The following is a 27,314-nucleotide window of genomic DNA, read 5'->3' as shown; positions in this document are numbered from 1 at the left end:
ACATTATTATTTTTTTTAGTTGCCTAATAGTACAAGTGTTTGGGTTTGTGGACTGAAGTTGTCAATTAAGCTCATTGACTGTGCCGCATGGTGGATTGTAATCATAGAAGCCTCTGGAATGACCCCAGCTTCCTTGTGCAAGACATCCTCCATCTCCAGCTGTGGAACTTATGTCTGCACTTTTTGAGAATACACATAGTGTCACTCTTTTATCTTAGTGTATGAACAAATCTGTAAAGTAGCAGACGTGAAATTTAAAAAGGGACAAATCTGTAAAGTAGCAGACGTGAAATTTAAAAAGGAACAAATCTGTAAGTAGCAGACATGAAAATGAAAAATTGAAAAATGTAAATTTTTTTAGACTGTGATAGAAATTTTTTTTAAAATAATTTTAATAGTTTTTTGTCTACACAGGACATTGTTTTATACTGGACTTAAGTTATACTTGCATGATAATTTATACTTACATAAATATATGCTTACAAAAATGACCAGGTTGGCTTATATATCGAGTGAAGTTTAATAACTTACAATTCTATATACCGGAGAACATTGTTGGTATTAGAAATACTGGCTCTTGTATATTTTTACTCTTCGGCGTAGATTCTTTTAATGGAGAAATATGCTAAAAGCTTACTGTGATTGACTCGTTGATTTGAGCTTTTTTTAAGTTACCTGCCCATGAATTTGGAAACTTACTCTCCCTAGACTGTTCGGTCTTGAACTTACAGTTGAGTCCACTTTCATTTCACTTGCAAATGCCTTTTTATTGTGATGGCATAAAAAAAATTTACTTCAAAGAATTATTCAACGAAATGTTATAGGTAGTAGTTTTAAACAGCCATTTTACTTTGTGTGTAAATATTTTTCAGCACTTTAGTTTTTAGCGTTGTATTTTTCAAACTGTTGGGGGAATGGGTTAAAGTTCATTTGGTTTGGAAGCAAAAAAAATCTGTTATTCCTGGGCTGTGCTGTACTTCCTGTGTATCTAGTCAGATTATCTTCTGCTGACATTTGTTTGTTTTGAACCTTGTCTTCTAGAATGCTCTGTGTTTTTAAATATACTTGGAGCTCTTCAACCCAGAAAAGTACCTAGTTGTGATTTTTTTTTTTTTTTAAATATAGCTTTGTTTTATTGAGTTGCCAGGTTTTTCTGTTTTATGAGGCTACTTTTTAATAAATAGCCATTGAAGTGAGCCAAATCTTAAGTTTGGATGACTTATTCTAAATAGTTGTATTACTGGTACATAAGAAGAAAATAATTTTCTTAGTAGGTGGGGGGGGGGGGTAATTTTTTAAACATAAAGTTTTTATTTAGCATCTATTAGTGAATTATTCTGTGTATCTGCTATGTCCTATAACAAACAGTCACCTTATTATTATTTTTTTAGCTCCAAATATTCAAGGGAGGTAATCTTCTTTGTCAGAGATGCATAATATTTTATCTTTTGTTCCTTTGGTTCTGTCGTCAAGTGGCAGCATTTATGTTGTATACATTGTGAAATAGCGGGCGCTGTTAATTGATTTTCATGCTTCATTTTGTGTGCAACCTCAACACTGGAGAACAATTGAATCACTGCAATTGTTAAATATAGTTAACAAAATGCTCATACTATACGAAAGTTATTGTATACTCATAGATCAGAAATAGTTATTTACTATGTACTTATCACTCCATTGATCTAATCAGAATTTGTTTATTTAACATTTTCCATTTCGAACTAGTGTTGATTAAACGTTTATTATAATTTTAACTGGTACTAAAACTTCCTTTTATCACTAACTAACTCATTAAATCAGTTCCTCAGTGTAGCCTTGGAAGTATTTCAGATTTAGTTTCTTAAATAGTTGTTCTTGGGTTAGGGTTTGTTTACGCCTGCATTCATAACTTTCTTTGTCCACAAGTAAATGTAAACTTTACTTTTGAAGATAGGAGCTATAGTCATTGTACATATTACTGCCATATCCAAGAAATAAGTCACTTTTGAACAAATGCTGTGTACAGTTATTTCAGTTGCATGCCTGTGTTTTTTTCGTATGTAATGGAAGTTAGAAGTTAGTTGAATAGTCATTTCACACCATCTATTTAAACAACTTTTGTCTAAGCAGCTGCATAACCTTTTTTTTTACAAATTATTTCTTTATCTAATATCACTATTACCTACATGTGTTGATGGCAGTGTTTGACTCTAAAAAGTAATCAAGTCCCTATATACAATTATTATGAGAGCCATAAAGTTTACAAAATGTTTGCATTCCTGGGGTTGTATGTGGTTTGATGTAACCAAATAAATTCCTACAAAACTTAACTTTAATGTCCCCAAATTATATGATTTTTTTTCCTTCAGCTTCTTGTCCGATGACTCTACATCAGCACAAAGTGGCAAGCATTGTTATATATTTTGTATGTTTCTGCCGCAGAAAGTTTTGTGTCATTCTGATCATCAGTATTATTTTTAATGACGTTATGATTTTTTTTTGTTCAATTTAAACATTCCGTGTTGACTTTATAGTATAATTAGTTTAATTAAATTCTAAGCGTCTCTCAGGCTAATCTGTTATCTCTCACATCTTGTGGTGTTGACCAGAGAAGCCCAAACTACGTCTTTGCTGGCCATATACAGCCGGTGATGTTTTGCTGACTGGCCCCTCGAAATTTCTGTCCACAATGCATGATAAAGACTCCGTTCCATTGGGCTCGATTTTTTTGTGTTGATGCAGCCAGTGGCTTGATGTAGTAGATAGTGATAGTCTGCATAGTTCTTGTCTTCATGCTTTCATATTGTTTTAGCATGTGGAGTGCGCTCTGGTCTACTTTATGTCAGTAATCATTCTAGAAGGACAAGTATCTGCCTGTAGCTTTCAAGGCTTGAGAAATTCAAGGCTTGAGAAACGCAAATAAGCTTGAAAAAATTGACCCGTATGGTTACCTTTTGTTGGCCTCCTTCAGTCGTAGAGTGACTATGGTTCATCTTTAATAAGCGAGATGAAAGCCTGGGCATTGTTTATGGTCGGAACCATGTCACCCACGCAGCAGTTCCCCCCTCTCCGTTAGCTGACGTGACAGAAGGAACAGAATATCCGATACAGTATGGGATCAGTAGCGCCGCAGGCTCTGCAAGGCTGTAGCACGGTGTGCCACAATTTGCCTAACATGTAGATTGCGAATAGCAGGGAAGGGTTTCTGTCTTGAGCTTATGCAAGAGAGGATTTGATCCTCTAAAGCCCTATCTGAAAACAAATCTCATCAAGCCTTTTTATAACTCAGCCACTCTTCCTCCGACATCTCAAAATTGTTTAAAGTTTTACATGCATAAAAGTTACAGGGTAGTATGAACGTTCATAGTGTTTTAGATACCAGTATTGTTTTCATAAATAATTTTCACACACTAATATAATGAATGTCTAAGTCTTGTTTGTCATGACGTTTGAGCTGAACAAATTGTAATTATTGTTTTCTTAGATTTGGTGTTTGTTTGATCAGTTAGTAACACGTGTTTCTTGTTTTGATGGTTCCTTGATGAAAGGTACTCATGTGCAATATTCAGGATGACTTTTTGCCAATAATACTCTTTGAAATTGTGTTTTCTAGTTGTATCTAATCTGTGTTGAATATTCATTTCATCTTCTAGTTTAATGTCATTGTGAAATTAGATTGCATTCTGCAGTGTTGGTGTTATGTTGGAAATGTATTTTTGTCTGCAAGGTTAGTGTCCTTTCAGCTTAGCCTGCTGGGTTGGGGTAATTTTAATTTAAATTGTGTTGCGCAAGCTCTGAATAGGTGTTCCACGAAATACTGGAATAATTAACTAGTAGGCCACTGCAAGAATTAATCTCTAAAAATTAGCAAAATGTTCTGTTAACTCAGAATGTGCAAAGTGTTCCATTAAAAAAAAGTTTGGGAACCGCTGATTTATAATAATGGTTTGAGATTATTTCAATTTAGACTGCTGGCTGTTGCAGTTTTGTTTTTTAAATCTATCAAACCCTAGGGGTTAAATGTTTTGAGCATGTGGTGTAAAATGTGTTTAGTTTTGACTTGTGACTTGATCAAGAAGTATTATATGTATATATACTTAAAATAACAAACAGACAAAAAAATTGTGACGCTGGAAATATTGTCTATAGTGTTAAAGGTGGTTTATTTGTGATTATGTAAATTTCTTATGTACTAAGCTTCCCTAATGTATGCATGTTCCTTATCGTATGACGCCCATGTATTAATATACACTGTTATTTTTGTACCGGGAGAGGTTTTCTCATGTTCAGAATGTACAAATGACTTTACATAGAGTCCCTCAGATCAGGAGTAGCTACACTGGAGAACTGAAAAATTGTTTTTAGCCAAGAAATCTGTAACATTTTTTGTATTTATTAATTCTCATACTGGTGGTCACCCATATCAGTCAATTATTACAGAAAACTATCTTAAATTGTACTTAGAAATCTTTACATTATCACTCATCAGTAAGGCTGTTTTTGTCAGGATTATATATACATTTAACTTATTATAAGTTTCAATTTTCTCCTATTATTATTTTTTTAACACCATAATTATTTAATATAGCTCCTTCGCGGTCGAAGATGAGCATGTTTCTCATTTCCTTCTAACTCGAAGATTCAAGTCCAAATTCTTGCTTCAAAAAGCCATCCACTTACATGGCATGGGTCAATTGGGTCTACTGCAGATAAGCCTGCTTCATTTCTCAGCCTAGCTTTTGTATTCTTTCATGCTGGCCACTCTCCTTGTCTTGCATTGTGTTTCCTAGCCATAAATGTCAATCTCAAAGAGAGCTTTTGATGGTGTCTTTGTAACCCTTGTGTTGTCCCCCCCTGAGAACGCTTTCCTACCCACAGTTCCCCATGAAGAGGTCATTTGGGGAGGCGATTTTCAGGTATACTGACATCGAAATTGAAACCTTTCAGCTGTGGCATGGATATTGTTCATATGTGAACACTTTAGGATTTTTTAAGTAGAACCAGTTCAAACCAGTTCACCTGATAAATTATATCTCATCTGTCCCTTGAATTTCATCGTAGAGATGCTGTGGCAGTTTGTGTAACCAAATCCCTCCGCTTTTTACGGTCAGCAGCTGTTCTTGGCAGGATATCAAGAGACAGGCCGGTCCATTCTTTTACATTGTCCAGCAAGCTTTGCTTGGGATAGCCCTCTCTTCTAACTTCCTACCACTAGAATGAAATCAAAATTTACACTTGTTTAAGTTATTAACATTGCACTCAGAACTCTAGTCCTTTATTTTTGGTCCTAACAAGTTCCCAATAACTAGATTTTGAATTTCCATGAACCTTCCTTGGAATGTTTTTGTTATTTAGATCTATTGAATCTTCACAAAGTTGATTAGTTTCTCATAATGTTGTAGATGTAGAGATTTACTAAAATCGGTGTGGTGGCCGAGTGGTAAAGCACTTGGCTTCAAAACGAAGGGGTTGCAGTTTCAAGTCCTGGAGAAGAAAGGGATTTTGATTTCTAGATTTTTAGTGCCCCTCTTGAGTCGACCTAAATCTAATGCTGGCCACATGACACCCTCGTTAACCGTTGGTCCACTGTGTACCGTTCCACTTCTGGTCTGTTGCTGTCTTCATGACCCAATCTATGGCTAGTGGAAACAAGAAGTGAGAGAGTAAACAGCCTTGTCTCACTCCTGTTTGGATTTCAAATGTCTCTCTGTCAGTTGTCTGCCATGCACTGCAAATCCCCTCGTATGACTTCTTTCTTGATTGATATTTGTCATTTTTTCAGGCACTCCATAGTGTCTCAAAAGTCTCCAGAAGGTCTGTCTGTCCACGCTGTCAAAAACCTTCTCAGTCTATAAAACTGTCTATAAAACTGACGTAAGAGATGGGAGTTCCATTCCATGGACTGTTCCAAAATTATGCGTAGTGTCGTTATCTGATCTGTGCATGATCTCTCCTTTCGAAAGCTGGCTTGATGATCACGGAGATGTGGATCTACAGCATCTTTCATTCGGTTTAGTAAAATGCAGTTAAACACTTTTCCTGGACAGTAGTTTTATCTCTCAATTAATATAAGTTTGTCAATGCTGATACTGAATGTCGTACAAGTTTAATAGCAATAGAGGAAACTGTCGAATGTCAGCGCTACGTTTAGAAAAGGCTTCCTATCTATACTGCGTCCTGGAAGCTGTTTATGTCGGCTGGTATTTCATTATGTCTAAAACCTTGTCTTATTTTTACGAGTTGTGTCATTGTCTCTAGGTCAAAACTTCCCCTAGTTCCGACACAAATAACTAATTCCTAATCGTGCCATAACAGCTTGACATTTCTATCTATTTCAGCATATTCTTTTTGTGCTTTTCCTTTTGTTGCTCTTGTTTTGCTGTTGTTCACGCCTGCTTTCTTCTCTCTTCTTGTCTTGATCTTCTAAAGTGTTTCTGTGCTGAAATCTACTCCTAGTGGGTGTATGACTTGGGACCCAGTACTTCTTGGCATGTGGAGGTTACTGTCTCTTTCAGTTTCTGCCACGTCTGTTCTTCTGTCTCCTCTTCTGCTCGTGTGTATTTCGCATGTGAATGTTGTTTGTGCTTGTATCTAAATTATTACCGTTACAATATTAATGCTCAGCTGAACAAAGGTAGTCAAATTTAATTACCATATTTTTGGAACCACTAACCACTAAAATTATCTCATCTTTAAAGGTGTCATTTAAATTTCATGCCTCTTTACTTTCTAAACGAGCCTCAAGGCCTCTTTCACTTTCTCAAATTCCTTTTATTGTTGCCTCACATTTGGCAAGGTCTTCTTCCATGCTGTAGATCTATAGATACACACAACATACAGGTTGAGAAAAGACATAAACCTTTTGAATCCACACTTCATGTTAAGAATGTACACACATACACAAAGATTTTTTTTTTCCAAATGTACCACTTCATGAACATGAACAGAAACAAAATAGAAACCATTGTTCAGAACGTCAAATAGAAGCCTACTAGACCAAAACAAAAAGTTTTGTGAATAAAATGAATAGATGAACATCTGGGCAAAGACCAGTAATGTTCGGTACAATCATAGCTCAAGTTTGAACAAAACCATTTTTGTTTGTCATGGCACAGGAAATAATGTAAAGTATCTTTAACTCCAAAGAATAATCTTCTTAACTCCAAAGAATAAGCTAACTAGTCAAGTGGGCTAAAAGTAGAGTGTGTGAGTGAACGACTAGGTTAATAGGTCAATTTTTTCTGATGACCTTGAAGAGATGTTTAGGAATAGGTAGAAGACTAAGAATTATGTAGCAATCCAGAAAAGTCTTTTTTTTTAGAATCAAGAAAGGCCAAGCAACACGAAGCTACCTAGATGGGTCATTCTTCAGTGGTCATTCTTCATTGACCAGTAGTTGTTGTACTTCCATTATTTAACAATATTGTAAGTCAGCCATGTTATTATACTATTAGTAAAAGTGAGTCATATTAATTTTTTAAATTGTTGGATAACTTAATTTGATTGAATCAAGTTTGAAGACATTAAACTCAAGAAAGATATATTCTAATCTAGACATCTTCAATGTGTTTGAATAGAGACAATACTACTCTCCATTAGATAGAGCTCATGACAGTGAGGACAAATACAATATATGCTTGAATCTTACGTAATTATCTTTTTGGGTTAATTAGGTTTCAAAAAAAAATTTTTCAAGCTCATCAACTGATCGGTTGTTTCTTGTAGTAGCTTTTTGGTCTCCGCATATTCAAGTTTATATGTTTCTTTTTCATATCTCTGAGTTGGTGGTTGGAAGATCTTGCACATTTTTGGGCAAATACTTTTCATTTTATTTTTCATATTAATGATGATTTCCTAGAAAGCAGAAAATATTTTTTTTGAAATAAGATATTTGTCTTAAGTAGATCTATTTGTTAGCTTCTTAAGTATATTTATTTGTTAGCTTCTTAAGTAGATCTATTTGTTAGCTTCTTAAGTAGATCTATTTGTTAGCTTCTTAAGTCGGTCTATTTGTTAGCTTCATAAATTGGTCTATTTGTTAGCTTCTTAAGTCGGTCTATTTGTTAGCTTCATAAATTGGTCTATTTGTTAGCTTCTTAAGTAGATCTATTTGTTAGCTTATTAAAGCTCACTCCTTAAAAAAAAAACAACTCATTTTCTACTATGAGCTGCTTCTTTTGCCAATGATTCAATGTAGTTCCTCGTCTTTTCTGATGCTACGCTTGACATTCCTGTTTTAGCATATTCTTTTTGTGCTTTTCCTTTTGTTGCTCTTGTTTTGCTGTTGTTCATGCCTGCTTTCTTCTCTCTTCTTTCCTTGATCTTCTGAAGAGTTTCTGCTGAACTCCACTCCTTGTGGGTGTATGACTTGGGACCCAGTACTTCTTGGCATGTGGAGGTGACTGTTTCTTTCAGTTTCTGCCACTGTCTCCTCTTCTAGCAGCTCTTCTAGGAGCTGGAACTTTGATAAGGTGATCTTGAACTCTTCCTGTTTTGTGCAGTCTTTCAGTACAATGGTATTGTAATGTTGGCGTTGGCTGGGCCACTTGTTCAAGTCTTGTTTGGATCTCTGCAGATAGGTCTGCTGATATCCAAGTGGCCTTGTGTATTCGTTTGTGTGGGAAGACAGTTCCTCCAATCACTAAGTTGCTCGTGGCACACATAACTGCAAATCTCTCTGCATTTTCGTTCATCTCACCTAGTCCATGTTTTCCCATGAAATCTTCATATCCTCTGTTGTCATTGCCAACCTTAGCATTCAAGTCGCCCATTATAATGAGGATGTTTTTTTTAGGTCTGTCATATAGGGTGGGCAAAAAGAGGAAGGTAAAGGAAATGGGGGACTGTACACTAGAAATTAAGGTTCTTACAAACTCATCTGGCCTCACAGCAAGGTAGAACAATTTTCATTTCTAAAGGAACACCCAAAACTTGTAGAGGAAATTTGCATATACACTTATGCCTGGTTGCCTCAAATCCCATTCAAATTATATAGTATAAATTTAGGTTTTAGCATCTGTTATGGTATAATAGAATTTTGACAGATCCTCTCATTTTTTTTTATTTTGAAAAAAACATCAATAAATAAATTAAAATGTTTAATTTAGAATTATATTTGTTTATAGCTGATAGAGATATTAATTTCATTAGAATAAAGTATAGAGATTGTAGATTAGCAATCTCCCATGGCTACCAGATTGATTTTAAGCCATGACATAAGTGTTTGGTGAATTGTCTCCCCTGTTATAGATTTCATACTGAACATGCTTTATGTCATTTTGAGATCTAATTTGTAATAGTCTGATTCAAAATTGTTTTTGTGTTAATTTTTAAATACTGAATTGAAATGAAATACATTTTTTGGGGGTCAAAATAGGATATGGTATTTTTATTTATATTTATTTATTTATTAGATTTTTTTTTACCAGCTCTCATAAATGTGTTCCTAGTAGTAGTGTCTCTTGTATCATGGGCTGTGCCTGCCGTTAGCTTTCACTGAACTAATTAAATGTCCCTGTTTGTTTTGAAGAAACCTCAATGGCTGGCTCAGTTTGTGGCCTTTGGTTTACTTTTAGTCATATAATGAAGATAATTACTGTTAAGCACTTGTCAGTTATTATTCAGGTATCATTGCTAATTGATATTGACCAATTAGAAACGTTTGACTTGAGCGTGCATGGTTAGTGTACTTGTTAAACCTATGTAAATCATTTTACAGTCAGTGAGAAATAGATCAGATAAGTTAATTACTGTTTAATTTAATTATTCGTGTCTATGTGCAATAGAAGAGAACTACACCTCTCTTTGTTTGATTTGTAGTAGCCAACCAAAATACTTAACATGAAGCTTGGTCCCGCTTACTTTCATTACTTTCATCATAGTTTCATTTAGATCTTCTTTTTTTTTCTTAGTTTCATGTAGCATTCATCTTTCTTTTATTTCAACATGTCTACTCCTTTGGCCCCTTAAACTGATCCTCCTTAGTAGGTCCCAATGCTGATAATCTTGCTGGGCCCCCCATGCTGATTTTCATGCTGGTCCCCATGCTGATTTTCAATGCTGAATCTCATGCTAGGCCCCCATGCTGATTCTTGTGCTAGGCCCCTATGCTAATTCTAAAGCTGATCTCATTGACTACTGCCCCACCATTTAATCATTTAATACCAACCTTATCTTTGCTATTTATATCACAAACATGACAGTAGTTGATAGATCATTTGTGTTAGCTGTGTTTGACGTGTAGATTGTCTCCTCCTGTTCTCTTCCGTCTAAGGTCATGGTCATGACTAAACATTTTTTATTTCAAATTTTGTATGAGCCACTCGTCATCATTACAATTGGTTGATTTTAAATTTTGTTCCTTTTGTCTTTCAAAACATAGGTTTGGGTTACAGAAATACATAATTTTAGATTTTTTTTTTTTTTTTTTTTTTTTTTTTTATTTTCCAATTCTGCATATCGTTGCTGTTGGGCTATAAACTAATGTTTTTGGTAAAGATCTAAGTGAGAAACTATTTGAATAATTTTTTTAAACCATGGGCCAGTATTTATATTTATTGACAGTTTCAATCTTAGAACTGTAAGATTATAGACTTTGTTTTGAAGAAAAACAAAAAATTATTTTAACTTATTTCTTTTATTTATAATCATGTTTTAGGTTTCTCATTCAGTATGTTGAAGTAACTGATTACCTTATAATTTATTAACGGATGTTATTTTATGTTACTGTTATTAAACATACTATAATCTGGAGTATTAACGCTTGATTATTTTTGTTCCATGATGACAAAAAAAAAACTTCATTTGCTCTCAATTTTTTTAGTTTTGCTTTGTTAATGTAATCAAATAAAATACGTTTTCAAAACATTGCTTGTTGAGATAATTTGTATTTTATGTCTGTGTGTTGTGGTGTAATTCTGGGGGTGGGGTGGTGGGAGGTAGACCTTTCAGAAATGGTTTTGATAAGCAGCTGCAGTTTATCTAAATTATAGTGACAAAAGTGTAATTAATAATTTAAATGTTCAAGTCTTCTTCCTCACAGCGGTATAAGTTTTTTTTGTCCTGTTCAAGAATGTTCTTGATAGAAATTTATTTTCTATTTGAATTGATCCAGACATACAATGACTTCACTATGTCTGCTTGGTTGTAGGCGTGCAAAATATGTAGGTCAGCTTATCCATGTAAAATCATGCATTTGTTTAATATCTTCAGACTAGAAAAACTAGATTTACTATCAAAGCATTTTGTTTTAATTAAATAGTCTTAGAGTCTACAATACATCTATGCTGCATTAATAAAAAAAAGTTTAGATTTAAACACCACAATCTAGATCTTCATTTGGGGCTAGGCTACTCTAACAGACTAATAGCTCTTAAAAAAAAATAAAAAAAAATTAATGTACCATCAATGATTACAAAATCTAAACTTGAATCTAAATACCATTCCCAGTTTGGCAACTTAATATTGGTGCTTCACAATGTTTAAAATCTATATCTAGATACCACAACTCTAATAGCCTTGTTTTGGCACTACCAATGATTAGATAATCTTAGTCTTAGTGTTGACTCTAAATACGAGTCCTTTTTCTGCAAGTAATTAAAGATACTTCGCAATCACAGACCTATATACATTAGCCCAGGCATGTCAAACACGGTGTTCGGGGGCCGCATGCGGCCCGCGACCGCTTTGCGTGCGGCCCGCTTAGCCGTCTAAAAATTACCAAAATAATGTTAAACTGTTACGCTGTAAAATAAGAGATGACAAGCTACTTGAGTCGAGAAATAGTATTTGTTAAACTGAGCAACGAGAGTGAGTCTGCAATGAAAGCAATTTAAGCTACATTTTGACATTAATTACAAGCCATAGCAAATTATTTAGTGAATATGATTTTATGGAGGGGTGTCGTTAAAGCTGCAGAAGTAATTTGTCCAGAAAAGGTGAAACCATTCACAGAAATAGCGTTAACTAGGAACACTGTGGCAGATAGAATAAATGACATGTCAGTCAGATTGCGTGAACATTTAAAGATTTTGAATTATTTTCATTGGCTCTCCATGAATTAACTGATGTAACGGGTGTAGCACAGTTGGCTATATTCATAAGGGCCTGTGACGGGAATTTTGAGATGCATTAGGAGCTACTTGAGCTCTGTTCTATGCATAACACCACAACAAGCGAGGATGTTTTTGTGAAATTAGAGGAGGTGAAATTGCAGTACGATTTATCTTTGGTAAAACTAGCTAGTCTAACAACGGATGGTGCAACAACCATGAAATGAAATGGTTTTGATGTAAAGCTACTTTCAAAAAATAAGAGAGACTGATGCTAAGTTTAAATGTCCTCATTTTCAATGCATCATTCACCAAGAAATAATTAAAGTTCCAACATGTCATAAGACCGGTTTCAATTTTATTTGTGCCCGTAGTTTAAATCAAATTTTCAATGTTTCTGGATGGCATTGGACACAAATTTGATTGTGTTCCGCTGGCTCTCATGCCATAAAGTATTGAAGAGATTTTTTCCACTGCATGAGGAAATTGTATTGTTTCTGAACATGAAATGTGAACCTGTTGAACATTTCCAAACTGACTAATAGGTTCGGGATTTGGCATTGGCAGTTGATCTCACTGGTCACCTGCTAGACTTGAATTTGAAACTTCAAAGTAAAGACAAAATTGTCACAACTGCGTGTAATCATGTGAAGTGCTTACAAGCAAAATTACGACTGTGGATAAACCAAATATGAAGAGGAAATCTTGTTCACTTCTCAACGTTTCAGGAACTAAAAAGATTAAATACGGCTTCAACATTTGATAAATATGTCTGTAATCTTTAGTAGATGCTTTCAATTACCGTTTTCGTGACTTCGTTTCACACGAACAAGAATTTTCGATGTTTGTATCTCCATTCTCATTTGATTCTGAAATTGCTGCTGGTAATGTGCAACTAGAGCTGATAGAATAGCAGTCAGATTCTTTGTTGAAATCGAAGTATATAGAAGTGGCTGTGCCAAAATTTTACAGTTATTTACCCTGAACGGTACGTTGAATTGCGGAAATTTGCAGCCAGAATTCTTGCTATGTTTGCAAGCACTTATCTCTGTGAGCATTCTTTTCCATTATGAAAGCTAAAAAGCACCTCACCATACGAGATTATCTCATCAATATTTGTCATCAGTGATGAAAGTGTCAGTGGAAACAAACTTCAACATGACATTAATAAACTTGTATCCTATAAAAGATGTGAAGCATCAGAACAAAGAAAATAAAGCGTAATCATAGTAATTTTTAATTACTAAATAGTACTACAAATTTAGCTAATTAAGGGACATGTATGCCATTAATTATTGTATTTTATTGTATTGTTTCTAATTTACATAAAACTAGTAAGCTTTTTTTTGGCTGCGGCCCTTCAGGTCATAGTAAGTTTTTATGCGGCCCACACACCTGAGTTTGACATGCCTGCATTAGCCTATATACTGGAAGCACCGCTAATTTTCGTGATAATGTTATGTAGTAAACACTTGATTTCAAGTGTTAATGAAAGTAAATTGAAAGTGTTAAAACTGCGATTCCTCAAAGCGGAATTATGCTTAGCTTCCATTTTTTTCAAATAGCTATCAATTAAAGAACTTCACTTTACTATTTTTACTATAGATCTACACACGTCGCTCTATCTTCCTGCACATATAAAGTTTAATATGATGAAGATAGTAAAAATCTAAAATATGTTGTGTTTTCAACAATGTTGGAATCGAATTCTAAAATTGAATCATCTGATTATAACTAATGTCCAGTTTCGGTACCCATATTTCAATGACATTTGGCTGACGCATGTTGACGCGTCCAGTGCACATAGAATATATAGGTATGTATTCGCAATACTCCTAACCGACCGGAATTAGTTATGCAAGGGAAACTACTCTCACAACACATGAACTGACAAACCTCATTCCATCCATCTGGAAATATTCACTTATTATTATTGTTTTATCACTGATTTATTGGGCATTGTTTAAAATGAACAACAAATTTGAAGCGTACGTTACATTTACAGAAATGTAGACTACATAGAACTAGAGTGTAGACGCCAAAAGTATAATACTATCTAGACTATAGTTCTAATAGAAAGAATGCTCTTAAACTCCCACTAACTGTCTAAGCTACTCTACTACACTCTAGGCCTAGAGACTAGTCACTAGTAGTAGTAGGTACTAGAGTAGATCTAGATCTACTAGGATCTAGTACTAGACTTACTAGATCTAGAATCTAGTCCTAGATGATTAGATCTAGTAGTACTAGAATTATAAGAATAGATTCTAAATCTAAGACCAAGACTTAATCAACTTAATGACTTTTCAGAGTTTTCGAGTCAGTTGAGTACGACTCAGACTAAGTTACTACCAGTATTAGAAGTCTAAACTTACTAAACTAAATCTAAATGACAAAATTAAAATATCTAGAATCTACTAGACTATCTAGATTCCTAGAATTCTAGACTCTACTCTAGATTAGTGATTACTTTAGATTGAGATCTCTCAGAATCTCTGTGATCTACTACTACTAAATCGTCTAAACTCTAAACGTCTATTGATTACTAGAGATCTATTTAAAAAAAGAACTATTTAAAAGTATTTAGGTTAGGGATTTTAGCAAATCTATTTTTTTTCTATATAAAAGTATATTACTAGATCTAGAAGTTCTATAGATGATACTGATATAGATAATGATTAGAGACTAATCATCTAACTTAGTATTCTAACTAATAGCTACATAAAATACTAATCTTCTTTAAAAAAATAATTTTTGTTTTAAAATGTTTTATAAGTTTTGGATGTTCCTTCAGAGTTGAAAATAATCTAGATCTATAACTACGTCCTAGCCCTAACCTCCCACAGAACGGCAAGGGATGGCAGTGGACGTGGTGTATGAACCTGGGGCCATCAAGATGACTGAACAACATTTCAGTGCACGTACCAGTCAGCCATCTAGATCAAGACTCTACTTCGGGTTTGAACCCTGCCATTGCTATCTTGCAGGAGGTTTGAGCTAGGATCTAATAATCTTCAATTCTGAAGGAAAATCCTTTATGAAAAAAAAATCTCTCTAAAGAAACATTATTAAACAAGATTAGAATCTAGCTCTAAAATACTTTGTTTAAGACTAAGTATTCAAAAATTAATAATAGTAATAGTAGGTCACTAATTCGGAAGGTAGCATTGCAACATCACTGCAAGGTCAGACTTTTTTTACGACCTATTTGAGAAGGTCCATTAAAGGCATATATAGAAAAAACGCATATATTTATTTATATATATATATATATATATATATATATATTATATATATATATATATACACATACACGCTCATGCAACTATTCTACTATCAAATGGCTTTTAAAGATTTAATTAATAAGTCAAAGAAAAAACAAATTTCCAGTTGATCTTAAAGCCATTAAAAAAAACAAAAAACACTGCAGCACCCACTGAAGAGAAAATTTAATTTCTAATCAATTATTATATAGATATATAGAGCATTTTAAATGCATTTTAATTTTTTTTTTTTGAAACTCAAAATATAGTAGTGTCAAGCTAATGCAAAAACAGATTGTTTTAAATGGGAGAAAATGATAAAATGACCATTTCTGACTATCGCACTGGTTGATCAAATTGCCTTCTCAAATTGAGACTTGAGACTGCCTCAATCAAATAATTAGAGATAGATAATACTTGATCTTAAGTACAATAGACCTAGCATATCTAAAGATTCTTGGAAGAAAATAGACCTGGACTAGACTCAAGTATTTCATGATCATGATGATTATCTTTGATTCATTAGTCCATTTTAATATTTTCACTTGATGTGGGGGAAGATATTCTACTCCTTTAATGAAGTTCTCCATAAATATTTCAATATTGTTGATTTTAACCTCTTTATAAATATTTTAATGACTTTTTTTTTTTTTAATAATTGTTTTTACTGAAAATAAACATTATGCAGTAACTATAAGACTAGAAAAACGCACTTTCTTTCTAAAATAAAAGTATTCCAAGGGTTGGAGGTACTTTGTATGATCTTTTATTTTTTCTTATTCTATCATTAATGGTTTTTATCTTATCATGAAATCTATTTTTGAAAATTACATTCTAATTTACCTATAAATAATGTAAATAACCAAATAGCTATAACGTTTTTATATATTTTTTTAAAATACTATTATTTTTTTTTACAAACATAGAAATAATAGAATTGATCTATATTAAATATTATTAGTGTGATTTATTAAAAGAATATAATAAAGATATATATTATATATTTGTTATGAAATTTAAATTACAATAACAAAATAACAACGTCATTATAATTATTAACAGTTTAGTTGTAATTAATAATTGCTTTATAATTGTAATTCAATTTTATAATACTAAAGATATTCTGATTAGAAAAATAATACATGCATCAATACATTTGTAAACTGAAAGACAAATGGTGGTGGGAAACGAATTTTGAGTTTACATGAAGATAATCATACTTTGACAACTTAATCAACTTTTAGTTTTCACATTTTGACAACTATCAACTTTTAATCTTCACATTTTGACAACTTTATCAACTGCTAAACTTTAGCTGTTTGCCGTCATCACAAATAAGCCCTACAGTTGGTGTAAATTATTTCCCCTCAGCAAATGTCCAAGCTCTTCATCATGTATTTATTTGATGTTTCTATAAATATCTCAGCACTCTGCTTCCTTGGTTTATGTACTAATTGAAATGTATCTGTGTCTGTAACTAACCCTAACCATAAACTGATCTTTATTAGCATCTTTATTTTAAGATGTTCTAACTGTAGGATTTTTTTTCTAAGTAAAGAAAAAGTGTTGATAGATATTTTGGTAACTTGAGATACCTGGCCATGTAGTTCGCACATTGGACTGTATCACTATTCCTGAATTCGAACACTGACCACTGTTATCTCTTGTAATAGTAATAATAATTATTATTTAATTTATAGAGGCAGTTAACAAACATGATATAGGCTCAAAACTCCGTGATAACATTACATACATAAAACACAAGAGCTAAAATGACAAACTAATCTAAACAAGAGTTGAACAAATAGGTCTGAATGTTCTTCTTGAACTTAGTGTAGCATGTTGTCTGTCTGAGATTACTGGGGGACTGAGCTCCAAACCTTTGGTTCATGCACTAAAAAAAAAAAGCTAGCAAACCTTCACCCTTTGAGGGAGAAATGTGGCATCACTTAGTACACAAAATTAGAAACCCTGCCCAATCCCATCCCCGGTCGTCCTGCGGGAGGTTTGGACTAGGAAGTAAATTAACTCTGAAGGAACATCCAAAACATGTCAAACAAACATTTTACAGAAACTTGATTATTTTAGAGAAAAATAATTTAAAAAAATGCTTTTTATTGTTGAACTATTTTTAGTTTGTTATAATTGTTGATATGACAGCTCTTACCGAGCCCTAAATGTGTCCTTTGAAGTGACATAGAAGTCTGATGTCACAAACATAGTTATATTTAATAATAATTTGTACAAAAAAAAAGACGCAAACATTTGTTGTTGTTTTTTTAAATTAGCTACTTATACCATTATATCTCCTTCAACATAAGAAAATGCTTATTTTAGAAACTTAACTAGAAATAATATATATGTAGATCTATATAAAGTATGTATTCATATTTCATTGAACACAAGTGCTTCAAATATAATATACATTGAAAATATACACAATAAAAAACTATTTATTGCTTTTTAAAATTTCTTCTTTATATATTATTTGCATGCAGACAAAACAGTGTTTCTAAATTTTGTTTTTAAAGTTAGATTGTAGACACATATATATATATATAAATGTTTATCGTCAGGATTATATAAATTGTAATTTAAACTATGGATTAACAAAAGCTTTGATACGATGTTGTTTACTTGATCAGTGACGTTGCATTGACCCACATTTAGTCTGTGACTAGTGGCTGTTGTTGTTGTAATGACTTTGTGCTTGATTATATTTTTTTTTTCTGTTTGTTTTTGTACTTTAGTCTCACTTCTGCCAAAACTTCCAACCAGGAGACAGACAGGTAACGAGGATCAGGGCTGATGGTCCCATTTAGCCAAGTCTTTTTGTAGATAGGTTATGTATTTATGTAGATCTAACATGTTGTATATATATAAAAGGGTTGCAATAACTAATAACTTGAGCAGCAGATGTTTGATAGATTTATGCTTTATCGTTTCTCAATACTTTGAGCATCCAAACAAATTATGGTCTTTTTAGTTTGTATTTTGTTAGGCGCTTCCGCAGTGTCTAATGCAGATAAACCAAATGGGGGTAACACTCAACGAAATTTAATAACCCAGGTGAAAGGCAGAACAATCAATATAAGTTAGTCGATTCTGATACCGAACAAGAAATTTAATAGCAGTGAAGGGAACCGTCGAATATCAGCTAACTCTCTACGTTCATAACAAGCTTCCTATCTCTAAGGCATCCTGGATGTTGTCTGTTTACATCGGCTGATATTTCACTGTGCCTAAAACCTACTCTTGTTTTTACTAGTCATGTCATTGTCTCTAAGTCAAAACTTCCCTTATTTCTGAAACAAATAATTAATTCCTAATCCTGCCATACCAATTTTGAGACTTCAAAATAAAGGTCCTTTTGTAAATGAAATATTAATTTCCCTTGAAAAATCTTGGAGGCTGGAAGAAACATGCACTATTCATCAAGCCATTGTTTATCCATCCTGGTGCTCCACAGACTGCTCCACTATTTTTTGTTTTGTTTTTTGATCCACCATATCCATCTTACTCCCCCACTTTTTCTGTTTCTTCTATCTCCTTCCTGTCTCATCAGCTGCTATCTACCATTTGATTCCTGCTCCACCACATCATTTCTGCTCCACCATTTGATTCCTGCTCCACCACATCATTTCTGTTCCACCATTTGATTCCTGCTCCTCGACATCATTACTGCTCCACCATTTGATTCCTGTTCCACCACATCATTACTGCTCCATCACATCATTTCTGTTCCACCATTTGATTCCTTTTCCACCACATCATTTTTGCTTCACCACATTCTACTTGTTCCACCACATCATTACTGCTCCACCATATGATTCCTGCTCCACCACATCATTACTGCTCCACCATTTGATTCCTGTTCCACCACATCATTTCTGCTCCACCATTTGATTCCTTGTTCCATCACATCATTTCTGTTCCACCATTTGATTCCTTTTCCACCACATCATTTTTGCTTCACCACATTCTACTTGTTCCACCACATCATTACTGCTCCACCATATGATTCCTGCTCCACCACATCATTACTGCTCCACCATTTGATTCCTGTTCCACCACATCATTTCTGCTCCACCATTTGATTCCTTTTCCACCACATCATTACTGCTCCACCATTTGATTCCTGTTCCACCACATCATTTCTGCTCCACCATTTGATTCCTTTTCCACCACATCATTACTGCTCCACCATTTGATTCCTGTTCCACCACATCATTTCTGCTCCACCATTTGATTCCTTTTCCACCACATCATTACTGCTCCACCATTTGATTCCTGCTCCACCACATCATTTCTGCTCCACCATTTGATTCCTATTCCACCACATCATTTGTGCTCCACCATTTGATTCCTATTCCACCACATCATTTCTGCTCCACCATTTCCTTCCTGTTCTATGGCATCATTTCTGCTTCACCACATTCTGCCTGTTCCACCACATCATTTCTGCTCCACCATTTCCTTCCTGTTCTATGGCATCATTTCTGCTTCACCACATTCTGCCTGTTCCACCACATCATTTCTGCTCCACCATTTCCTTCCTGTTCTATGGCATCATTTCTGCTTCACCACATTCTGCCTGTTTCATCACATCATTTCTGCTCCACCATTTCCTTCGTGTTCTATGGCATAATTTTTGCTTCACCACATTCTGCCTGTTCCATCACATCATTTCTCCTGTTTTCTTCTGAGTGTGAACTGGAAATCTGCTAATGCATCCATCTTAATCTATGATCTATGTTTACATCAAATCCTTTTGCTTTTGGTGTCATCTCTACCTAATTTCACTCTTCTTTCCTCACTCTCTTCCTGTTTTCACTTCTCCTCTGTCTGTGCGCACACGCCTGTACAATGAAATCAACTAGTCAGGATACTTCCAGTTGGTTATACTTATCTAATAATCATACGCGAGTTGGATGCTCAAAGTATCAAATAGTGAATGCAGTTTGTGTGTTTTAATTCATTTGTTAGCATTATTCGTTGGATGTCTTAGTCTCTGGTTGTCTCTGATCAATAAGGATGGTGTAAATGACGCTTGGGGAATGGGGAATAGTTTTTTTAATTGGGATAAAAGATTCTTCCATTAAGTGCTGAAAGATTTAAGTACTCCAGAGATTCAAACGCACATATGCTGTTTCCCATGAAATTAAATGTTGAATTTGTTAGTAATAAGGAATTATAATCTTAAGGGAATACACATGGAAGTGATTTTTTTTTTGTCTTAAAGTATTTCTTTCCATAATTTTATATAAATAAAATTGAAAGTCTTCTTTGGGTTAGTAAAGTGATTTTTTTTTACCCTCCCCAGACTGAAGGCAGAAGACAGTGATGATGAGGAGGAGCCATTTAGGCCAGCGCCAGTAAGTTTTTTAGATCAATCTCCCATAGTTCATTGCACAATTTATCACATTTTCTTTGCATATTATTATTCCTCGTAATAATGTATAGTATGCACTTTATCTCTCTATAGTAGTTTTTAAGGCATGATAAAGCATAGAGTAGTGCAGTAAGAAATACTTTTGTTTACAAAAGATGACATTTCTGATCATGAGTTCAATATTTGTATGCCCTTTGTTTAATCCAATAATCACCAGTAATAGTAACACGAGATTCTGTTGTGCATGATAAAAATGTCTGCAGTACCAGGCTTTTCTTTGTCCTACATTTTACAGTAATCTATATATTAAAGAATCATAAAATAGAACATGATAGTATTGAAGCATAGTACATAAAAATAGTAATAAATAAATAACAACATGAATGAGCACAAACTCATAGACAGCCCCTGTAGGTTTGTACTTAAGCAGATTGCAGGTCAAAGGGCACTAATCCTGAAATTGCATGAGGTTTCACATGTCAGGCCTGCCAGAAAAAGAACAGTGTGAAAAGTATGTTTGTTTGTTTTTTCATGCGGAAAGTCAGATGGGTCAGATAGTCAGTCAAGATATTCCATCGTTCTTTTTGAGATCTAAAAATGACATGCGGGCTGCATTGCAATTGTGGGAAGCGTGGTCGAGAGGCCAAGTGCGCTTGAACTTGGCTTGGCTTGGCTACCTAGAAGGGGGCTCGAGGTTCGACACCCGACTCAAGCAGAGTTGTGTTTACTGAGCGCCTAAAGGCAGCACGGAAAACCAACTCCTAGATACCCCCCACTGGTCCACAAATGAGATTTGACCAAAAAGTGCTCTGAGCATGCTATAAGCATGAAAGTAGTGCTATATAAAAGCTATAATAATAATAATTGCTAAAAACCATTTATTCCTTTTTGTAAATTCTTTAATAGGCTTTCGACTCTATAAAAGTTTCAATTTGTGATGTAAACGTTGTTGGATGATTTTTTTGTCAAACTTATTTTCGTTTGATTATACACTATTTACTGTTAGCCTTGTTTTATGCTTCTTAGAAACCTGGTGAGGGAGAGCACCCCCTTCAGTATAACTATGCCATCTGGTTTTCTCGACGCTCACAGAATAGCAAGTCAGTTCAGTATGATAAGAATCTCAAGTTCATAGCGTCCTTTGCTTCAGTGAGTAGTGTATATAGTAGTGTATAATTGTTCATTTTTTTAAACTCTAATAAACATCTTTTAATTTTGTCACATTGTAAAGCAAGTTTAGGATGTCTTTAAAGATATAGTTATTGTCCAAAAGCATGTAGACGTGTTATTAGGATGTCTTTAATGATGTAATTACTGACCAAAAGTTTGTAGACATGTTAGAATGTCTTTAAAGACTTTATAATTATTGGCCAAACATCTCGACATGTTGTGAGTAAAGAGCCTCCTTTAGACCTTCTGAATTAATTAAATTGTTTTGTTTGTCTTTGTTTCATTTTATTTCAGGTATTTTTGTTTTCTAACAGGTTGAACAGTTTTGGAATATTTACAGTTACATTGTAAGGCCTGGAGATATGAGCGGCCATGTTGACTATCATTTGTTTAAAGAAGGAATTCGGCCAATGTGGGAGGTGCAGTCTTTACCAATAATTATTGCCGTTTATTCCTTTTTGTAAATTCTTTAATAGGCTTCCGACTCTATATTATAAGTTTGTGACTTAGAGAGTTGATGCTAACGAGTCATACCGTATAGTCACCATTACGCAGATGCATTGTAGAATGAGCACTTTACAGATACATTGTAAACACTTTACAGATACATTGTAAACACTTTACAGATATATTGTACACATTTTATAGATATATTGTTCAGTTAATAAATTTACCAATACCTTAGTCTGTTGGAACGTTGGGACACCATGCAAGATTCGTCTACACTCTTTCTCCATTCCTCTCTGTCTTTTGCCTTAGTTGGAACCTCTTTCAATGGCAGGCCCATCATTCTTTAAGGCAGGCATATTGTAAAGTGAACTCTAGAAGGCTGACTAGTAATATCTTTAAAATGTTTTCAAGTCGAAAGGGTGTCTTTCTTTCTTACAACAAAATCTTATTAAAAGAATTGTGTGAATTCTAGTCTGCCAATAATATGTACGCAAAAAAAAACAAAAAGTTAAGATACTATATTTAGATACACATTACTGCTAGAAAATCTTTTTTTTTTTTCATTGTGTCATGTACATTATATAATTGTATTTCTGTTGTTTGTTTGTTTTACATGTTTTGGATGTCCATTCAGATTATTTCATCCTAACCCAAACCTCTCACAGGATGACTAGCAACACGCAGGGTTTGCTTACCACACGACCAGGAAGCCAAACTGTTTGTTTTTTTCCATGTAAAAAAAAAAAGCTCCCCTTTCAGACCTTGTTGTCTATAGGGCTGATGATGTAAAGGTCATCTGATTCTGTGGCTACAGTTAATGAGGGTGTTGTGTGACCAGCACAACGACCAACTGCCTTTATTTTTCCCAAGTAATGTCAGATACCCATTAGAGTTGGGTAGACTCAAAGGTGCCCAAAGATCCTGAAATTAAAAATCCCAGTCTTTACCAGGATTCGAACCCGGGACCTCCAGTTCAGAAGCCTAGCACTTTTCCACTCAGTCACCGTGCCACCTTTTTTTTTCCATGTACTACAAAAATTTTTAAGTCTGGTTCTAGCTAGCTATTAGTAACAAGTTAAAAATTATTTGATGAAAAAGTAAAATATTATGCAGTTCAGTGGACCAATGACATCTAATCAATTAAATGTATTACCCAGCAAAACATATAGCGCTTTGTTAAAATTGGGTACCAGCACACACAAAAATGTCAATCTTCTGTCTGCTAGCTCTTGGACCTCACTTGTCAATAAATTTGTGCTGCTCTGCTCCGTCTGACCTATGTAGATTGACACCAAAAGATGCAACATAGTCATTCATGCAAACTAGTAGCGAAATTAAATTCTCAATAGTCATCGTAATTTACCCTTGACTCTAGGGTACTGACATGTATCATTTCCCTTTGTTCCAGGACGATGCCAACAAGCATGGGGGTAAGTGGATTATTCGTTTAAAAAAGGGTCTTGCGTCTCGGTGTTGGGAGAACCTGATCATGGCCATGTTGGGAGAACAGTTCATGGTGGGAGAGGAAATCTGCGGAGCTGTCATCTCCATCAGATATCAGGTAAGGGACTTAATTCTGTTTCTCTCTGTGAAATGTCTTCAACGGCACAATGCGTGGTTAAACCTGTCAAATTATGTTCCTAATTTCACAGACCAGTTAAGCTACCTAGGGCTTAATAAGAGTTGGAACACAGACTTTAAGATAGGTATTTCATCGTTTGCCTCTTGTCTCTCCTCAGGATGATATTCTCTCCCTCTGGAACAGAAGCAACGACTCAACTATCACGTCACGTATCAGGGATACGTTACAACGGGTTCTAAACCTGCCTCCTCACACTATAATGGAATATAAGGAACACACAGAGAGTATTAAGTGAGTAGCCACATTATACTTGTCATGTTGGGACGTTGTTGACGTCAGCAGGCTTGAATTTTCTGTCCTTGTGAAGGCTTTAAATGACTATATGAATAACATTTCATCCAATCTGCCTTGTGGCTAAGCCTGCTTCATTTTTTTTCTGAATGCTTAGATGGATTTAGGATGAAATGTCACATTGTCCAATTAATTTTATGACATAAAGCACTACTCACCAAGTGAGAAAAAAACTTAATTATTGTCAATATCAAAATTTGACCAGATTATAATTATCAACATCCAGAGAAAAGTAATCGAACAGAAGTTAAGGCTTAATGAGTCAACGCAGTTTAAAAACAAAACAATAGAAAAAAATAATACTTTTTGAAAACAAAGCTTTTTTTAACTGAAAGAACAACTTATTACTGCCATTTATCTGAAAATTACAGGGTTTAGCTCTATAGTATAAAAAAAATAGTTAATTAGTACAAAATGATTATTAATTGGTTAATTTTTGGATTGATTCATGTTTTATCATCGGCCTTGAATAATTATGCAAAATTTCAACTTGATCCGAAAATGGGAAGTGTGAGAAAAACGTGTCAAAAGGTAATAAAGGGATTAAATCCACACATACAACCAAATTGCTCTTTAAGTAACAAATTTTTCCCATATTTCCATATCAAAGTAAATAATTAAACACCAACAATTAGGTGAATAATTATTTATAATGATTATTTTTACATGACTGATCCAAACTAATTGATACAATTACACTTGATATAAGTTTTTAAAAAAGTATTATATATGTTTTTCTTTTTTTCTTCTTGAGCTCATTTTCAAATGCTTTAGAATTTTTCAACATTTTTACCAAGGTTATCTAGGAGTGAGGATACCATTGTTACCTAGGTTACCTAGGAGTGAGGAAAACAAATGTTATAACTTAGTACTTTTCTTTTTTTATTTTTGTTTAAAAACATGATGGAGCATGGTGACAAAGAGTGGTAAGATGTTTCTTTTCCAAACCAAGAGATGTGACTTTGAATCTCAGTGAAGACTTGTATACTGAAATTGTCTATTTTAAATCATGTCCTTGAGTCCACCTAACTCCATTGTATACTTAAAAGTATATTGAGCTTGTCTATTTAAAGCATGTCCTTGGAAACTTGACATCAGTCGAGGAAAATGAAGGTAGCTAGTCATTGTGCTGCCCACATGATCTCATTAACTGTTAAATTTCAACAAATAAATTTTACATTGTTTCCCCCCTGGATTGCAAGTACTTACAACTTACTAAGGTATCTTGAAGAATAATTGCATGTTGCAGATTGTAAAGTATAGGATAGTTTTATTTTCTAAGTAACCTTAAACATTTTTATTTTGTCTTTTTTTTTTTTCAGAGACCAAACCAGTTTCAGAAATACCAACTTTGTCAGATAGCACTCAACTTAAACAGAGCTCAGCATATCATTGACTACAGTTGTTATATTTTGTCTTGCCACTTCCTGTTAGGGTCAATGCAGTGTATTGTGGGAATTTGGGCAAAAATTTCATTTTATTTTTCAACCTTCTCTCATCTTTTTTTTTTTTTTTAAAACAACAAAAAAATAAAATATTGATATATATTTTTTTAAAATTTTAATTCAATCACTAATTTTTAAAAATCATGTTTATACAATTTTTTACTTAATCTAATTTCAAATGTCACAGTGATGAGAGATAATACCTATATAATAATAATTAGCATGGAAGAATGGACATTGTATTCATAGTGTACAAAGAAATAAACTTAACAATATAATTGACTTGAACTTGCTGTTGTTTGTCCCTCTTTGGGAGATAAGAATTTGATTGTAAAAAATGTATTGCAGGCATCACATTATCTGTTATATTTAGAAAAGACAAGGCAATTATTCAAGACTATATTTGTCTTACGAGACAATTTCAATCTTCCTCTAAGAATTTTCTTTTCAGCCTCATCAACATAATTATCTTTTTTTTTTTTTTTTTTTTTTTTTTTGAATGAACATCTGTATACTTAAAAGATAATTTACATGACGTCCTGCTATTATTACTTTTTTTCTAGTTGAAGTAAACCCACCCTGTAAAACCTTAATGGCTATAACAAACGGCAAACGTTAAACAAAAAGATAATTTTACAGATCTTTGTGGAGACTGCCAACCAGCGTGTGAGGGTGTAAGTCTTGTATGTGCTAAGACTATTGGTGCTACGAAGCTGCAGAAGATTGAATGTCTGTGACGATGTGACTTTTAAAAAAATACTCGTGCCTGCAGATTGCTTGTTTGGTTTAAACCTGTGGACTTCCAGGAATGTTTGGGTAACTGAGCTCATCACTTGCTCTCTGAGGCAGACCTGGAGAGAATTCACAAAAATGTTAACTATTTTTATTAACTATTTTTTTTGCCTTATTGGTCAAGAAATTAATATACATTTTTTTAACTTAAAAGAAGACAAAAACTTAATCCTGACTGCACACATATACACACACACACACTTTTTACATAACTTTTTGTATTAAACTCCCAACACACACACACACTTTTACATAACTTTTTGTATCAAACTCCCAACACATATACAAACACACTTTTACTCAAATAACATTTTGTATCAAACTCCCAACACACATACAAACACACTTTTACTCAAATAACATTTTGTATCAAACTCCCAACACACATACAAACACACTTTACTCAAATAACATTTTGTATCAAACTCCCAACACACATACAAACACACTTTTACTCAAATAACATTTTGTATCAAACTCCCAACACACATACAAACACACTTTTACTCAAATAACATTTTGTATCAAACTCCCAACACACATACAAACACACTTTTACTCAAATAACATTTTGTATCAAACTCCCAACACACATACAAACACACTTTTACTCAAATAACATTTTGTATCAAACTCCCAACACACATACAAACACACTTTTACTCAAATAACATTTTGTATCAAACTCCCAACACACATACACACACACACTTTTACTCAAATAACATTTTATATCAAACTCCCAACACACAAACACACACACTTTTTACTCAACATTTTATATCAAACTCCCAACACACAAACACACACACTTTTTACTCAACATTTTATATCAAACTC

The 27,314-nt window shown here is 33.9% G+C and overlaps 4 protein-coding genes across 7 annotated transcripts in view; 2 read left to right on the top strand and 2 right to left on the bottom strand.

Moving 5' to 3' along the window:
* The window catches only part of LOC106070992 (GTPase-activating protein skywalker-like), a 29,864-nt gene extending 19,027 nt beyond the window's left edge, over nucleotides 1–10,837 (top strand). The window contains exons 13-14 of one of the 2 annotated variants that reach the window (XR_008775059.1): nucleotides 20–1,896; nucleotides 1,934–10,837. Coding sequence is in view for 1 of the 2 variants with exons in the window: in XM_056012799.1 (XP_055868774.1) it covers nucleotides 20–56 (37 nt within the window). In the remaining variant the exon portion in view is untranslated. Of the gene's footprint in view, nucleotides 1–19 lie in introns of both variants that reach the window. The other variant, XM_056012799.1, reaches the window with a different exon arrangement.
* The window catches only part of LOC106070989 (uncharacterized), a 143,770-nt gene that overhangs the window by 74,870 nt on the left and 41,586 nt on the right, over nucleotides 1–27,314 (bottom strand). The gene's annotated exons all lie outside the window — the stretch shown is intronic.
* LOC106071187 (eukaryotic translation initiation factor 4E type 2-like) lies at nucleotides 13,883–25,964 on the top strand. Of its 2 annotated transcripts, XM_056012805.1 has the most exons (8): nucleotides 13,884–14,017; nucleotides 18,043–18,081; nucleotides 20,616–20,667; nucleotides 21,711–21,833; nucleotides 22,169–22,273; nucleotides 23,713–23,865; nucleotides 24,044–24,177; nucleotides 25,560–25,964. In XM_056012805.1, exons 1-8 carry the CDS (start codon nucleotides 13,998–14,000, stop codon nucleotides 25,597–25,599), a joined length of 666 nt encoding a protein of 221 aa, XP_055868780.1. In that variant the 5' UTR covers nucleotides 13,884–13,997; the 3' UTR covers nucleotides 25,600–25,964. The 2 variants fall into 2 exon arrangements, with proteins under 2 accessions (XP_013086688.1, XP_055868780.1); XM_013231234.2 differs by lacking the exon at nucleotides 18,043–18,081 and having other exon boundaries at nucleotides 13,883–14,017.
* The window catches only part of LOC106079326 (translation initiation factor IF-2-like), a 24,430-nt gene continuing 22,898 nt past the window's right edge, over nucleotides 25,783–27,314 (bottom strand). The window contains exon 6 of the mRNA XM_056012801.1: nucleotides 25,783–26,533. Within this exon, the coding sequence (XP_055868776.1) occupies nucleotides 26,469–26,533 (65 nt within the window). The 3' untranslated portion in view covers nucleotides 25,783–26,468. The remainder of the gene's footprint in view (nucleotides 26,534–27,314) is intronic.

This window comes from Biomphalaria glabrata, chromosome 15, assembly GCF_947242115.1.
Source record: "Biomphalaria glabrata chromosome 15, xgBioGlab47.1, whole genome shotgun sequence".
Lineage (NCBI taxonomy): Eukaryota > Metazoa > Mollusca > Gastropoda > Planorbidae > Biomphalaria > Biomphalaria glabrata.
Note: the sequence above shows the minus strand (reverse complement) of the source record. Positions and strands in the feature narration are given on the sequence as shown.

Bases quoted from the DNA above. Each gene is read 5' to 3' on its own strand.
- LOC106071187 (XM_056012805.1), top strand. From the start codon at position 13,998: ATGAACAACAAATTTGAAGC. The intron at 18,082-20,615 runs GTAACGAGGATC...TACCCTCCCCAG, and splicing joins TCCAACCAGGAGACAGACAG to ACTGAAGGCAGAAGACAGTG. The intron at 20,668-21,710 runs GTAAGTTTTTTA...TATGCTTCTTAG, and splicing joins AGCCATTTAGGCCAGCGCCA to AAACCTGGTGAGGGAGAGCA.